General features: G+C 40.6%; 2 protein-coding genes across 11 annotated transcripts in view; one reads left to right on the top strand and one right to left on the bottom strand.

The window, feature by feature from the left end:
* The window catches only part of MTREX (Mtr4 exosome RNA helicase), an 87,737-nt gene extending 80,655 nt beyond the window's left edge, over nucleotides 1-7,082 (top strand). For all 3 annotated transcript variants that reach the window (XM_053590540.1, XM_053590531.1, XM_053590521.1), the window contains 2 exons: nucleotides 5,388-5,492; nucleotides 6,799-7,082. In XM_053590540.1, coding sequence (XP_053446515.1) covers nucleotides 5,388-5,492; nucleotides 6,799-6,851 — 158 coding nt within the window. In that variant the 3' untranslated portion in view covers nucleotides 6,852-7,082. The remainder of the gene's footprint in view (nucleotides 1-5,387; nucleotides 5,493-6,798) is intronic.
* PLPP1 (phospholipid phosphatase 1) overlaps nucleotides 6,407-17,315 on the bottom strand; it is a 115,466-nt gene continuing 104,557 nt past the window's right edge. For 4 of the 8 annotated variants that reach the window (XM_053590557.1, XM_053590551.1, XM_053590560.1 and 1 more), the window contains 2 exons: nucleotides 8,209-8,385; nucleotides 6,407-7,430 (listed from right to left, as the gene is read on the bottom strand). In XM_053590557.1, coding sequence (XP_053446532.1) covers nucleotides 7,299-7,430; nucleotides 8,209-8,385 — 309 coding nt within the window. In that variant the 3' untranslated portion in view covers nucleotides 6,407-7,298. The remainder of the gene's footprint in view (nucleotides 7,431-8,208; nucleotides 8,386-17,315) is intronic. The other 4 variants (XM_053590558.1, XM_053590564.1, XM_053590565.1 and 1 more) reach the window with 1 other exon arrangement.

Below are 17,315 nucleotides of genomic sequence, written 5' to 3'. Positions count from 1 at the left end.
TCAAGTCTTGTCCAATCCGGGGGAAGAGATAAAGGTGCTATCCATTTGTGAAGCCATGAATTTACCTGTGGAGGGAGGGGATCCTGCCTTCTGGTTTCAGAGCAGCTTTGGCCATCTGACTAACTGCCATCTGTTCCCAGGAAATAGAGTGGTAACCCTTTCTTTACTCTTGGTTTGTGAAGCTGGTCTGTTGTGTTTGCCACATGGTTTTCCCAATCTCACCTCGGGTAACTCTGTTAGATGTAATTAAGACCTTTAAGTTTTGTTCTCAGGCCATTAACTGAGCTTCCTCCTTCACCAATCCTTGTCTGTTCATTAAGTAGTTAATTTACTCAGGCAAGTCACAGCAAAAAAAAGAAAACCTTTCAACTTTTACACTGTTTCAGCTTGTAAAAGTCCAGGATTCTTCTTCCATGAACTCTTAGCCTCAAGGTTGAAAGAGAAGCCATTGCTCTAAAGTAGGCGTTCTCAAACTGCGGCACGCGGGCCACATGATGCGGTGTGAATTATATTTGTTCCCATTTTGTTTTTTACTTCAAAATAAGATATGTTCAGTGTGCATAGGAATTTGTTCATAGTTTTGTTTTTTTTTTAAACGATAGTCCAGCCTGCCAATGGTCTGAGGGACAGTGAACTGGCCCCCTGTTTAAAAAGTTTGAGGACGCCTGCTCTAAAGGATAGCTGGTGTAGGCAGTTGTCTCCACCATTTCAAGTGGGGGGTCAGAAGACTTGGTTTCTAATTCTAAATCTAAAATCATTAACCTGAACTTGAAAGATACTAAACGTCTCTTCCATTTTTCATATGTAAAAAATACAGGAATAGAGATGCACAAGGCAGAACCAAAAACAATCTCAGCTACTTCCTAGTCTTAAGTCCATAGCCAGAAAAGGAAAACTGTCTGATGGGCCCTGGGGATAGGTCCTTTCTAAGCAGAGTGGCTGTGTCCTCTCCACATTCAAGTCCTAGTACAAAGTGTTAGTGAGTCTGCTTCAGCCCTGATGATTTGGTTCTGGATGGTCCATTTGTGATGGACCAGTGGCTAGTGACTCGGTCCTCTCGTACTTGGAAACAGTGTCTTCTGTGAAATCACTGTTTTCCCTGTTAAAAGTCACAAGTAAAAGAAGCAAAAAGCCTCTTTACTTTTTATTTGTTCTGTTGATTATAAAAACGTGAAATAGTTTATTCAGATGAGAATGAGTTGCCTCAATAACAGGAAGTACCCTGTAGGTAGATATCACATAGTCACTTCCTTATTCTCTCAGAGGCATGCTGTGGAGAGGACACAGTGACTCTGCTTAGAAAGGACCTTACCCTGGCTCGGCACCTGTAGCACAGTGGTTATGACGCCAGCCACACCGAGGCTGGGGGGTTCGAACCCAGCCCAGGCCTGCCAAACAGTGACAACTACAACCAAAAAAAAAAAATAGCCAGGCATTGTGGTGGGCGCCTATAGCCCCAGCTACTTGGGAGGCTGAGGCAAGAGAATTGCTTAAGCCCAAATGTTTGAGGTTGCTGTGAGCTGTGACACTATGGCACTCTATGGAGGGTGATATAGACTTGTGTCTCAAAAAAAAAACAAACCTTTCCCCAGGGCCCATTTTCTCCTTTTCTGGCTATGGAGATAGATTAGGAAACTGCTTAGATTATTCTTGGTTCTATTATCTTTCTGTATTCCAGTATTTTTGCAGAAGTGTTCTACTGCAGGATAATTAATTTGTATGGATTAGTGCCACCAAGAACCATTGTCTCTATCCTCAGAATTATAGCAAACCTTCCTAGTAATAGGAGTAGTAGAAAATAATTACTGAGCACCAGCTGTTTCAGGCACTTTATACTTGTTGCCGATTTAGTCTTTATCACAGCTCATTAGTACTCTATTGAGTACAGTCTCTCAGGTGGTAAATGGCGTACCTGAAATGCAATTCCAGTTCTGTCTACCTCCAGAGACTCTTGTCCTCTCTCCAGGACTTCCCTCTGGACTTCCTCTGCCTCTTCTCTTAGAAGTGACTCTAGATCCTCACTGCTGTCCTCAAGAACTCCACCCCACCTGCTCATCACTCCTGCTTCAGAAGGAGGGGAGAATCCATGAGACCTCTCTTTTTACCTAGAAACTCATGTACTTATATTCTTTTTCCTTATTCTTTACTCTTCAGAGGAAGGACCATCCTTCTTCCTGTTACTCTGAATCCTGGGGTCTCCTCCACAATTTCTGCCACTCTCCTCACTCTTCCATCACATCCTTAACTGCTACCATTTTGGCATTTAAATATGCTTGACTTTCTCATCCACACCTTCTCCAGCTACCAACATGATGATTAAGAGCTCAAATCCTGCTCACCTACTAGAGAAATGATCCTGGGCCGGTTTTACTCAGCTGTGCCTCAGTTTCTTTGAGGAGGATAAGCGCTCCTACCTCATTGTGAGGATAACAGAATGCATGTAGAGTGCCTAGCATGTGGCGTTCAATAAATGTTAGCTGCTGCCATCATTTTGTATTAACACTTACATTATTGTTCTTGTCACCCTCAATCCCTTATTCTTTTTGTAGCCAGGATCTTAGGAAGTCAAGAATAGACCACCTTTAGTCCCTGACCTCCCATTTTCTTCTTAGTCCACAGTAATGTCTTACCCTGTCTCTGTAATTACAAGTCACAAATGACTGATTGCCAAATTCAGAAAACAGACCCTTCATCTGACTGGAACCCACTGGTCATGTTTTAACAAATCCCTACTTCTTGCAATCTGCTAATATAAATTCTTTGGAATTACCTAGTAATGAAGTTTTCTACTGAAGTGAAGAATTTAGAGTAAGACCAAAAACATATTAAAATATTTACAGTATTATTTGAAATACACAAACTGGGCTGGGTGTGGTGACTCAGACCTGTAATCTTAGCACTCTGGGAGACTGAGGCTGGTGAATTGCTTGAGCTCAGGAGTCTGAGACCAGCTTGAGCAAGAGTCAGACCCCATAAATACTAAAAATAAGAAAAACTAGCTAGGCATTGTGGTGGGCACCGGTGGTCCCAGGTACTCAGGAGGCTGAGCCCAAGAGTTTGAGGTTGCTGTGAGCTATGGCACCAAGGCAACATAGTAAGACTCTGTCTCAGGGGGAAAAAGCACAAACTGAATGTAACTATAAGTTGAAAATTATGTTATAGAAAACGAAAACCTCTGTAAGAGGTTCTATAATGTAATATGGTTAAATTCTTGAGCTCGAGAATTTTACTGTCTGGATTCAGATCCCAAATCTTGGCTCTGACCTTGGTCAAATGATGTATGTAACTTCTCTGAATTTCTTTTTCTCTTTGTAAAATAGAAGTAACAGTATTTGTCTCATGGATTTGTGAGGACCAAATAAGAGAATTCACATAAAATACAGAGTACAGACCTGCCATAAAACAAGTGCTTAGAAAATGTTGGACATCACAAAGGTTTTTTTCAAAACATATTCAAACTTAATTTCACCTTTCTGTGATGCCTGAATGTCTCTATAAACATCTGTTACTCTCCTAGAATATGTTGAAGCTCTCAGGGTTACAATGTACCTGTGTGAGGTGAGATATCACTCTTTACCTTGGTGTTTGATAGTTGAATTTCATGGGATTTGTTTCTCTGTTCTGGCTATCGCTTTTTGTTATTGACGCTCATCTAATGAGCTTTCCTCTGCTAGGAGCTCAATAAATAACTTTATACAAATGTATAGTGGAAACACGCTATAATTGAGGGATGGGGGTTTGCTCCAACAACTGTGAGGACTTTTTGATGGGAGGAGTCGAGAAGGGACAAAAAAGCTATAGATTTGAATATTTTGGATCTATAATGACCTTACAGTCTTCCAGAGATTTTGTCCTTTTCAAAGAATTTGTGCATATCTTATCTCAAGTGAGATAAATTCAGAATGAATAGAGCAAATCCTTTAAAATTTTTTATTACCGTTAAAAATGAAAAAGGAAGTAAAATAATTTGGCATAAAGACCCAGATCGTAGAGCTAATTATAATTAGCAGCAGAGTCTGGACTACAACCCACGTGTCCCTCCTTCCTCAACTCTTTTGAACTACTGCTAAAATAAGTGAATATTGTACAGTAGGAGACGGTTTCCTTTTAGGTGGGACACCGCATTTCTCTTTTGAGAGACCTCTTTATTGGTTCGATCCTCTTCTTTGACCCGTCTCATCTCATAAACCTTCTGCTACCTGAAATAGCATTTGTGTTCTCATTGCTGTGGCCCCTAGGTGTGTTCAGAAACTAGACATTTTGTCCTTATTGGCCTGTTAGTGCAGTATTCCTTGGGTTCCTGGATGCCCCACTGAAAGAGAAGGTCCTCTGCATGTGCATGGGCATGTCCTGCTGGACCGAGTTATTAGATAAACAGCTTGGACTCTGCCCTTGTCCAAGCTCAAATTCCTTTCTGCCTTATGAGTTAAATCACTCAGCTGCTCCCTTGGGGCACAGTGGAACATCCAAAATACGGAGGGCATAAAAAGGTAACGAGGAGCCTCACCATTGAGTAATGAATGTAAGAACTTGATGAATGTTAATGATTTATTATAGTATTGCAAAGAGTTATAAAGACCCCCAAAGTATAAGTTCATTGTTCTTACAGATTGCATTTTGAGAACTGATATTCCTTATACATTTCAGATAATAAAAACTGAAGTCCTAAAGAGTTTTCTGTTTAGGCAGGTAGTAGTAGCATTTAGAGAAAAGATCTCAGGCCCTTCCTTGCACAAGTGTGACAAAAGTAAAGCTATGTTTACAGCTTAGCATTGAGACACTTTTCTCAGAGTTAAGACCCACAGGAAAAGGCTTCTTTATTGTGCTTCCTCGAGGACACACTGTGGAAAGTCAGGAAGAATGAGTGATTGCGCCTTTAAAATGACAGATGTGATTGTTACTCTCCTGCTTAAAAATCTGTTGCATTCTCTCTCCCGGATAGTATGGGTGGAGCCTGAGTAGGCCACACCGAGGGTCCTAGAATAGATGGCATTTATTGGGCTTTTCTGCACTGTTTCAATGGTCTTCTCTTTTTGATGCCTGCCAGAGTGCCTCATCCTTACTTACAAGCACAGATTAAAAGTCATATGCTGGCCTTCACCCAAAGTTTCTTTCTCCTGTGCTCCCTACCTCAGCAATAACCATTATCTACACATTATTAATGAATCCATGTGTCTACGGTTAGTCAAGGATGGGAATTAAACCTTTGATCTTAGTGTTCCTAACACCTAGCAGGCAGCCAGTCAAGTTTGCTGTCTGATTTACTTCATGGGAGATTACTGAGAGTATTATTAATTATCCCATGTTCTCCTGCCTTGCCTCATAACAAAAATTCTGCTGTTCCTGATTATTTCCATTTAACAAGTGATTTGTTTTTTTTTGTCCAGGCAGCATAATTCGTTGTATGAGGCGCCTAGAAGAACTGCTTCGACAAATGTGTCAAGCAGCAAAAGCCATTGGAAACACTGAGCTGGAAAATAAATTTGCAGAAGGTCAGAATCTATTTCATAAGGTTTTTCTAATAATTTAGGCAGATCTTGTGAAACTTGATCCCTTGACTACAACCTAGGAAGACTTTTTGAAATGCTGGGTTCTCACTGAGAGCCTTCTACTAGTGTTTCTATGAAACTTTGGTATTTGTGAAGGGGGGAATACTTTATATATGTCTCATTTACATGTATTTGGGTGCACTTAAACTATGTGACAGGCATTGTTTTAAGTGTCAGAGGACATAGTAGTGAACAAAAAGAAATCCCTGCCTTTGTGTTCGTGGAGTTTACGTTCTAATGTAGGGAGATAGTAAACAATAATTAAATTTATCAATACAGAAAAAAAAAAACAGGAAAGACAATAGCAAATGGGGGGATGGATAAGACGGTCTGGATGAAGGTGGCAGTTGGGGCCTTTATATGTTCCTGATATGCTTGCGTGATTAGCAAGAGGCCAGTGTGGCTGAAGCAGAGCGAGTAGGGCAGTGTGGGTGCGAGGAAGAAAGGAAATGGCCATGTAGCTCTTGGGCCCAGGCTTTTTGCTGTGTAGTGATTACAGGGTTGGAGCACAACACTTTTGTGCTCTAACTTGGACTTTACAATGTTAATTCCTGCTGTTGCATTGAGAGCAAGCCTGTATAGTAGCAAGGTGGAAGTAGGGAGACCAGATCATGAGGCAGTGAGGGCAGGGGACATAAGCATGCTCATGAGTAGCTTTGTCATTTACAACTAATCTTCACCAAGAAAAAGGACAATGTGTTAAAGTATCAAAGAATGGCAAGAACATTGTTGCTCCAAGCCAGTTGATGACAGTGATTTCTGCAAACAACTAGTGTCCTCAGAAGTTGGCAAAAACTGACTTAGGTTTCCACAGTGTTGATAGAGGCAAGTTTATTTAATCAGTTGGGGTTTAAGTGTAGATATGAAAATTTTTTTAAATAACTCATAAATAAAACCTTTACTGCCTTAGTCCAGAAACAGTTTCATATAGTAACTGGAAATACATTGATGTAGGCTGAAATTCCATGCTTTTGGATAAACTTCTTTTAACAGTTTAGTCCTTCCCAGAATTTGTTTTTCTGAATAGTTTTAGACATCACCATCCCTATCCCCTGGGGTACTTCAGAATCAGAAGAACAGGAGTCTGGTTTCTAAGTGTGGTGTCCAACAAAGTTCTTTATTTTCCATCCTGCTCTCCTTAATCCATTTAATCAGGATTGTTGTGCTATCTTTACTTTACAACCCCAGGAGAGAGAAGTAGGTGTTTTGTGGTCTTAAAAGGATAAAACTTTATCTTCTTTTCTCTTAGGAATCACCAAAATCAAGAGAGATATTGTGTTTGCTGCCAGCCTCTACTTATGAAGTGTCAGCTAAAGGAATGTGGTATCTTAAATTATTCACCACCTGTGTGATTACAGTTGACTACAACTGGCTACAAGTGTTGATTTGCTTCTCTCATCTCAAGGCAGTTATCCTCCAACATTTCAATGTGTATTGTATTTCAATTAAACATCATTCTATGAAAGCATATTACATACACATCTATACATAAGCATTACATTTTTTTTAATTAAAAAATGTACAGGAGGGGCACTGTTTCGGTGGTAGGCTTGAAATTGTTTAATGAACTTAGAGCTATTAGATAACCATTACGTTAAATGTAACTATATACACACAGATAAAGTGGGCATCCAAGAGGCATAGCAGCAGCAGCAGTCCTTTAAGGCCTGTACACTGGGAAGAAAGGCTTCCTCTTGCCTTCTGGTAGCAAGAAAGCAGGCCAGCTTCACCTGGGCACCATGCAGCCCTTCAAGGCTGGTGATTGTTCCGATAGTGATTCCCAGCTGTTGGTGTTTCATGCAGAGTTGTATGGGAGTCCTCCTCTTTCCTTTCTTTAAAAGGAGAACGTCTTTCTTTGAAGAAATCTGATACATATACAGCCTATAAAGAACAGATTATATTTAGGGCAAGATATGTAATGGTATAATTTACACAAGATTAAAAACCATACACAGAGTTGCAGTAATCAGCTTCCTACATAAAGTAAGTATAAATAAAAGTATGTACATTAGAGGGGTACAGATTAAGGATACAGAAAACTAGTGGCTAATAGGATTTTTCTTTTTTTGTAGAGACAGTCTCACTGTACCGCCCTCGGTAGAGTGCCGTGGCGTCACACGGCTCACAGCAACCTCTAACTCTTGGGCTTACGCGATTCTCTTGCCTCAGCCTCCCAAGCAGCTGGGACTACAGGCGCCCGCCACAACGCCCGGCTATTTTTTTGTTGCAGTTTGGCTGGGGCCGGGTTTGAACCCGCCACCCTCGGCATATGGGGCCGGCGCCCTACTCACTGAGCCACAGGCGCTGCCCAGGATTTTTTTTTTTTTTAAGGAGATTATTCCAAATTGAGAGTTGCTTTCTTATGTCTGCAGCAGTTTCATTTTGCTAACACTTAAGAGCTAGTAACTTCATGTAAATTAGTGTTTTCAATTCATACCAAAAAGGAAACTTTATAGCAAGAGCTTTTGACAATAAAAATACTAAGATTTTTATAATTTTTGCAAAGAGTAACCTAGTTTTTGCCTGCTGCCTACCCAAATATGACTTAATAATGTGTGAGTTTTATGCACTAGGAATTTTTTCACTGGGTATTTTTTTCTAATTATTTATCCAAAAGTTTAGCAGTATCAACAAACAGGGTCCCACTCTGTATACTTACAACTAATATTGCAACCAGTGCTCCTTGAATGAGTCCAGTCAACACATCGCTCCAGTGGTGTTTGTAATCAGAAACTCGAGAAAGGCCCACATAAATGGATGCAGCAACAAGACCAAATTGCAGTGTGGGGCGTAAGAGTCTTGCCCAGTCTCCTTTCATCCTGGCTTGAAGATAAAGCTAAAAGAAAAGATAAAAATAAAAGTTTATGTAACATGCCAACTTAAAACTATATTTTGTATTAAGTATCACTGCACCTCTGAAGAGTTGGCATATTACATATGGAATAAGACCTATTTAGGGAAGCATTCTTGTATGTATTAATGCTTGAAAGTTAATCCTTTTAAACAGAAGGAAAAAAACAATGCCCTGGTAACTTATGTTTATAAATATTTATTACCTATCTGGCTACACCACCTTTCAAAAAGTAAACCAGGCAAGGGTCCCTGTTTATGACTTTCTAGACAGGATTTCACAGGCATCTTCCTCCCCTCAAAATTTGGGTTATAATTCTGATGGTCAACGGCCAATGCTGCCTTTAGTTCTGAGTCTTGGAATAAACTGCTAGCATTCTGGGCATAGGTTGCCCTTGCTCTACCTAGGGACTATTCAATTTACTTAAGAGCTCTGCTAGCCTCAAACTATGTAACAGGATAATTGAGACTAAATCATCTGCCATGATAAGTATATAAACAGACTGTAGTTTAGTCATGATCAAGTAAAGGAATGGGTTCTTTCAGTGGCACCTGTGCCCTGTTTAAGTTGTATGCATTTCCTACTAATGAGCCCTAAGAATTTCCACTTTCCTGTGTCAGCACGCCTATGACTTTAGGGGCATCCCTAGCAATTTTTATGTTCACTCTTTTAAGTGAATCTGTTCTCCTTAAAAAAAAAAAAAACTGCCTAATTTCTATCTAATAAAAGTATAATTTTTGACATTCACTTTTAAAATTCTGTTCTATAATTTATGATGCAGACTTTATTAAATGCAATTCTCAATAAACAATTCACATGGCTCTGCCCCTATATGAAATAGATGCACGTGCGGCACCTATGGCTCAGTGAGTAGGGCGCCGGCCCCATATGCCGAGGGTGGCGGGTTCAAACCCAGCCCCGGCCAAACTGCAACAACAACAACAAAAAGAAATAGATGCACAAATCCATTCCCAGTTCTTGGAGCACTGCTGTGGATGTTCAGTTCCTAGCAGTTGGCAAAGACAGAGTTGTCAATCAACTACTTAGTTTATCTAGTTCTAAAAGAACATACCAGATGTTTGAGTCTGACTCATTAGCTAGTTTAAGTGCTAATCTTAGGGAGTTCTTATTTCTTGCTAATTGTCTTAAGATTCACGTTATTATTTCTACCTCCACTGGAAGCGGTTCATTTTAAGCAGCACTGACTACAGATGAAACCAAAGTTTTACTGTCAAAAAGTTTAGCTGTATCCATCTGGTTATTTACCTGCCTTTTGATAAGTAACAGTGTAAGCTGACTACCTTAGGAGTCATGTCCTCCACAGTGACTACCTATAATAAGTCCCTAGGTAAGGGCCTCAGCCTACTATACTGATAACATACATGTGGTACATGTCTAGTCTGAGACTTAGGTCAACTTAAGGGGGTGGTCAATTTAGGTAGATGGAAAACTATGGAGGGTCTGTACTTTTGAATACATACATCTTAAGGAAAACTTCACTTAGGGCAAAGCAAGAAAAATCTAAAATGTGCTTAAGCTAGTCCCATTTGTACTTTCAACCTATAGGAACTCAGATAGGACTTTCAAGGTCTTTGTGACTTTAAAATCCCTCTTAACAATATTTTCCTCCAAAGTACCATGACTTTGACTCCAGGTAGCCTGCAGTGATACGTTAAGTATTAATGTGCCCCACCTTCTTAGGAGTTCAGGACCAGCCTGAGCAAGAGCAAGACCCCATCTCTATTAAAAACAGGGACAGAGCTCATGTTTTAATGCCAGACTTAGTACAAAGAAGCCTGTGTATCTGTAGATCCCTGCCTCTACAAACTTCACTCTTCCTCCCTCCCATACATGCCATTTGCCTATTATATGTTTACTAAACCTATTCTAAGTAAGGTATTCAGATCTTCTCTTTTCAGGGTTTTAACAACTTACAGAAATTCACGACAAATACAGTGTGTGGGACTGGAGGGCTTCCTACTACCAAACAGTGTAAGAGGCAGCCCTTTTGGACCATGTACTACTTAACTGCCTTCCTCTTAGACAGCACTGACCAGTGACTTACACCAGGCCTCTCCCAGAGATCTGCCTGGGTCTACAGGTAATCCTCAAGTTATAAACATCCGACTTACATACAACGCACACTTAGAAACAGGCTATTACAGGTAATAGGTAAATGTACCTGTTCTAACTTACACACAGATCCTACTTAAAAAGAAGCCTACAGAACCTATCTTGTTCATAACCTGGGACTGCCTGTATTCTTCCTCTGGAATTTATCGTATGAAGGAGCTACTTTCAGAAGTTGTAGAAAGAACACCTAATGGGTACATGATAGATTATTTACAAAACTAAAGTTAGCAAGAAGCAAGGCTATGGTTACTCAAGGAAAGCAAACCAATTAGTAGAAAACAATGGATCAGGCTTCAAGATGGCTGACTAGAAGAATCTGGTACTCATGTCCTCCACAAAGTAGAACCACGATAGTGAACAGAAAAATCACACCTCAAATAGATCACCTAAGAGAGAACTGGAATTCAACAGAGAAGTGACAGGAAACACCTAAAGAAAGGAAGGAGAGGAAAGCAAGGCAGCCTGCATGGCTGGGAGGTTTTCCAATGCTAGTAAAGAACAGGTGAATGACCCCAGTGGTCCATGTTCCCAGTGCAGACTCCCCCCACAGTCCTAGCCACAGGGGAGTCCCTCAACTCACACAGACTCTGTGACTAACCAAGTGCTACCTAGAGACTATTAGATGGCATTATTCCAGAGAGGGAGCTCATGTTGGGTTGCCGCATCCCAAGTCCTGAGAAGCTACATCAAGGTGCTGTTTTGAGAGCCCCGCCCCCCCACTAGACTGTATCCTATCCCAGAGAACAGCAGTCGCTGCATCCGCACATCCCTAGAGCCCTAGTGACATCTTCCACGTACATCCAGAACCATAGCTCCCTCTGCCACCAGGACTGAAATGCCAGCTATTAGCAGTTACCTCACCACAGGAGTGCCGCTGTTCATTTACAAGCACCTGAGAACAGGCTTTCCCACCCTCTGCCCCCAGCAGCAGGGCTGCAGTGCAGCCACTGCCACCTCCACACACAAGCATCTTGTCAGAGGCTTGGGAGTCACCTTGCTCCTGTCAACCACAACCAGTGCCCATATACACCAATGTGGTGGCCTGAAGACAGGCCCACCCCCAACCTGCCTCCACTCCCACCCCAGTGCCTGAGAATGCCATCCAGGGGGTTGGCAATCTACTACCACTGGTACCTGAACACTCCTCCCAGGGGTCTGAAGACGACCATCCAATCAGTTCCTACCACCATGGCTGATGCCCACTCATGCCACCTGCAGACCTGGGAACTGGCCTGCCCAGCCCATCACAACTCCTGCCAACAGCAGCACAGCCACTGAGAGTCCAGGGTCACCCACATCACACCCATTGTTCATAGGTCTGAAGACTCACCCACCCACCCAGCCCACTGCTCCTGCCAGCACCTGAGCAAGCCATCTGGAAGCCCAAGAATGAGCCTGCCTGAACCCACTAACATTGGTTACTAGCATAGGCTGCTCTTGGGTACAAGGACAAGTACACTTGGCCCACTGCTGCCATCAATCAGGTCCTGAGGACTGGCCCACCTAATGTCCCCATCCTCAGCAAAACACCCTAGGAACTAACATCTGCACCCCCATGCCATTGAAAAGGAGTTAGACACTACTTACTAACACTGTTTACAGCCAAAGAAATCACATGGAGACTACACTACTCCATGCTCCCTAAGTCAAAGACAAAGTGTCCTACCCAACCAACAACACACGTAAATCTTGAGGAAAAGTCTTCCACTGCAAAAGCAAATTCAAAAAACTGAGAGACGTGACTATTACGCCAGATAAATATTAATGTAAGATTACAAAAATCATGAAAAAGGAAAAAGAGTCACAAAGGAACACTAATTCTCCAATAACAGATTCCAATACAAAAGAAAGTTATGAAATCTCGGAAAAACAGTTCAAAATAATGATATTAAAGAAGTTTGGTAAGATAGAAAAGAATAAAGAAATAGAAAAAAAATCTAAAATTTGTATGAAATTTAAAAAGCAATCGTCAGTAAAAACAAAGCTGGAGGCATCACACTCCCTAACTTCAAAATATAATACAAGGCTATAGTAACCACAACAACATGGTATTGGTTATTAAAGTAAATGGGAACAGAACAGAGAACCCAGACACAAATGCATATAATTACAGCCAACTGGTTTTTTAACAAAAGAACCAAGAGCACACACTGGGCAAAGGCAAAGTGTGCTGGGAAAACTGAGTATCCACATGCAGAAGAATGAAATTGGACCTCTATCTCTCAACTCCAGATGGATTAAAGGCTTAAATGCAAGATCCAACACTATAAAACCACTAGAAGAAAACAGAGAGGAAACAATTGAGGACAGTGGTCCAAGCAAAGATTTTTTGGCTAAGACCTCAAAAGCACAAGCATCAAAAACAAAAATAAACAGCACTATATTAAACTAAAAAGCTTGTGCATAGCAAAGGAAACAACTGGCATAATGAAGAAAAAAACCTGTTGAATAGGAGAAAATATTTGGAAAGTACTAATCCTGTAAGGAACTAACATGCAGACTATACAACCACCAAGTGTAAAAAATAATCCTATTAAAAAGTGGGCAAAGGATATGATTATTTCTCAAAAGGACACATAAAAATGATCAACAGATATATGAAAAAATACTCAGCATTGCTAATAATCAGGGAAATGCAAAGCAAGACCACCAGGAGATAGCATCTTGTCCCAATTAGAATGGCTATTATCAAACCCAGAAGCCAAAGAAAACGAAGAGGAAAGGGAACTCTTAAAAGCTGCTAGTGGGAATGTACATTAGTATATCCACTATGGAAAGTCAGAAAAGAGGGACTAATCCACAGAACTATGTTGAAGGAAATTTGCAATAGTAACTGAATTTTTAAAAGGTGAAGCAAAGAGCATTAATGAAAGAATTAGCCTAGGGTGGTGCCTGTGGCTCAGTGAGTAGGGCACTGGCCCCATATACCACTAATCTTCACTTTCAACATTTAGCTTTAATTAAAGGATCTAATTAATTGCAAAATCTCGCCTTTAAAATAAATCTGATGTTGAGCAAGATATTTTTTGAAACCAGTTTATTTTTATTTTGCCTTTCCTTGAGTAACCTTAATACTTCTTAACTACGAAATGTTGTATGATCTCAGTCTGTTAATACCCTTTTCTTATTTTTTTTTTGGCCAGGGCTGGGTTTGAACCCAGCACCTCTGGCATATGGGACCAGCGCCCTACTCCTTGAGCCACAGGCACCGCCCAATACCCTTTTCTTAAAATAAGAGGTGTTCTTTTTTTTTTTTTCTACTTTAAACTCTGCATAGTCAACAGGTCAGCATCCAATTTAAGAATGGTTTCAAATTTTTTAAGGGTTACTTTCCAAAAAGAATATGTAACCTACAAAGCCTATTTATCATCGGATCTTTTGCTGAAAAACTCACCAACCCCTGAAATAGACTAACAATAGCATGTTCAACACAAAGAAACACCTCTTTTAAGACCAAGTCAGGCAAACCAAATTGTTCTACCTATATTTAACAACAGATCTGGCCAGAACACCGTAAAGCAGGCCAAATTTTAAGGTGGGATTTATTTAAGGTCTAAATTTAGAAATAGTACTTCGTTTCACATGGAACCAGAAAAAAACCCAAATAGCCAATATTTCTTTTATTTAAGGAATAAAAACAAATCTGGAGGCATCAAGTTACCAGGCTTCAGGTTATACTTCAAGTCTATAGTAATCAAAAGTGTGTGGTAACTGACACAAAAACAGAGATAGAATAGACTAGAGAACCTAGAGGTAAACCCAGCCACCCATTACCATTTGATCTTTGATAAACCAAACAAAAGCATGCACTGGAGAAAAGAGTCCCTATTTAATAAATGGTGTTGGGAGAACTTGTTAGCCACACATAGTGAAGACTGAAATTGGATACACTCCTCTCACTATTGACAAAAACTGACTCCCGCTGGATAAAAAATTTAAGACATTGTCTAGAAGAGTCTAGAGTGTGGGGAAAACTCTTGAAAAAATTGGCCTGCAAAAAGATTTTATAAAGACCCCATTGGCAATTGCAGCAATACCAAAAATAAATAAATCGTACATGATCAAGCTAAAAAGCTTCTGCACAGCCAAGGGTACCACAACTAAAGTAAAAAGACAGCCTTCAGAATGGGAGAGGATACTTGCATGCTACAAGTATGACTAAGGCCTGATAGAATCTATAGAGAACTCAAATTAACCAACAAGAAAAGAGCAAACAACCCCATTTATAAGTGGGCAAGACTAGAATAGAAACTTGTCTGAGGATGATTGATGAACGGCCAATAAACACATGAAAAAATGCTCATTGTCCCTAAGCCTCAGAGAATAAATAAATAAATAAATAAAAATCATTCTGCGATATCACCTAACTCTAGTCAGAGTAGCCCACAGTACAAAATCCCAAATCTGCAGATGCTGGCGTGGATGTGGAAAGAAAGGAACACTCACACTGCCGGTGGGATTGCAAACTAATACAACCTCTATGGAAAGAAGTATGGAAAATTCTCAAAGAACTAAAAGTCAACCTTCCATTTGATGGAAGAAAGAACTTTCCTTTCCTTCCTTTCTTTCTAGGGTTTCTTAACCCTAGCCTAACCCTAACCAAGAAAAAAAGAAAGAGAGAGAGAGAAAAGAAAGAAAGGAAAAGGAAGGAGAAGGAAGGAAGCAATACATGAACAACACGCCCACACGAAAGAAAAACACAAGTATAATCCAGTGAGAGAGAGGAGAGAAGGAAGAGGGGAGAAGAGAGGGCAACTGGTGGGATCTCACCCAATGTGCACAATGTCAGGGTGTTCAGCCTTCGGGCAAAGGGCTCAAATACAACTTGAGCTTTACCTCAGAAATGGAAACAATGTAACCTAAACATTTGTACCCTCATATTAATCTGAAATTAAAAAAAAAAAAATCCATGGATCCTAAAGATAGTGAAATGGAACCCCTAAGAAGACTAAACTGAGGTCTGCCTTATAGTCTACAGGCCATAGAATTGTTCTGCATTTACCCAATGCCCAGCGTTAGCCCAGTTTGAGAAACATCATCATGAAATATCAATAATGCCAACCAGTAAATCATCAGTGCTAAATGGGAGCTTGTATGAATCCTGAGGAAAGTGGATGGGTGTGAAGAAGTCTGAGTAAGATTGAGATGGGTGGGCAGCACCATCTAAACATAGGGGAGGGGGACAGACCCAGATAACAGGCATTTTGTGGCAGGGAGGAGAGTCTAGCTGAAGCACAAATAGTGAGAGGAATTTCCTAACAGGCAGTGATATAAACAATCTGGAGTTTCAGACTCGGTAGAATGGTCTCAGGAAAAGTGTTTTCATACATTTCTCACTGTATTGAAAAAATACCAGGGGACAGTGGTCAGGTTAAGAGACATTTTTAATTAGAAGTTAATTTCTTGGTGTCAGTAATTGACAGGAAGGTTTTGGCTATCAAAGACTATTCTCAGAAAAGATTTAATCGACTACATCTTCACCCGAATCTAGGACCAAATCAGGATGCCAATATGTCCAGGGAAACAAGATGAGTCACTGCCTAAGGAATTTGGGAGTAGGGAGGCAAAGGTTAAATGTTGAACATAAATGTGAAAGCTGGAGACATCTGTGTATTCGGGGCTGAAATCAAAGCTGGGGCCTACATCCACATCAAGCAAATATTTCTACCACCTAGAGTCAGTGAAAGGCAGTACATGGTGGTTCTGACCTGCTTTCTTCTCCACAAAGGCATTGGTCTAACCAAACCTATTTATCTAGACTCTCTAAATACCTCTTACTAACTCAATTACCAAACTACAGGGGAGGCAATTCTCCCTGCACTTACACCCCTGACATGCATCCTCAAGTGCTCCTGCATGTCCACACAGCAGGCCTGCCAGGTAGCCCCTCTATACATTAATTTCATCTTCTATGTATTAACTTCACATTTCACAAAAGAGCCCTCAGCACAAATCACTACTTGACCAAATATACAGATGTTTTGAGAAGGGTCAAGAAAGAAGAAAAGAAATTGATAAAATATGAAATATACCTGAGAATTTTCTTCAAAACTAAAAGCAGTGGGTTAGAATTACCTGTTGGTCACTTCCTGACTGCCATTTTACTTCCAGAGATCTGCATACCTAACCTTTTCCAAAATAAATACACTAGGGTTCAGACCACATAATCAAGCATAAAACAAGGGACCCTGATAACAAGAGAACACCTAGAGAGCTCACAGACCTCAGCAGCCCCCTCCCAAGACTCCCATTCCTCCATCTGTAAACCGGCCGGCAATCCTCCCTCATCTCTGACTTCATGGAGGTCATCAGAAAGAGTCAAAATAAAAGTAGTTTAAAATGCAAATCAACACCAGCCAAAACTCAGATTCCTAGATCTCCCATAAAGAAGGACTGACATACACAGGTGAGTGAATAACAAACCACAAAAGCGGCCCAGGGAGGTCTAGCTCCAGGCCACACAAAGCCAGTCCACACTACTTCATGCATTGGAAAACGGTCTCAGGATATTAATAGACGGAGCCACTACCTGGCCTTTCCCACTCCCTATTAAACAGAAAAATATGTATATTGGTTTCCTTTAGAAAAAAATGCCAAATAAGATAATGAACAGAAGGTGTTAAAACAGTATTTGCTGTTAACTACCTTCATGTAAGTCACGTTTCCTATGGCACATCTGCAGAAACATCTGGATATCTGTCTTAAAAAGCAAACCCTAAATTCTGCTGTATCAGTACTCTCTGCCTCCTCGCAAAATTAAAGTAAGATATGATGAAAGCCTT

The sequence above is a fragment of the Nycticebus coucang genome, chromosome 1 (assembly GCF_027406575.1).
Source record: "Nycticebus coucang isolate mNycCou1 chromosome 1, mNycCou1.pri, whole genome shotgun sequence".
NCBI classification, from domain to species: domain Eukaryota; kingdom Metazoa; phylum Chordata; class Mammalia; order Primates; family Lorisidae; genus Nycticebus; species Nycticebus coucang.
Note: the sequence above shows the minus strand (reverse complement) of the source record. Positions and strands in the feature narration are given on the sequence as shown.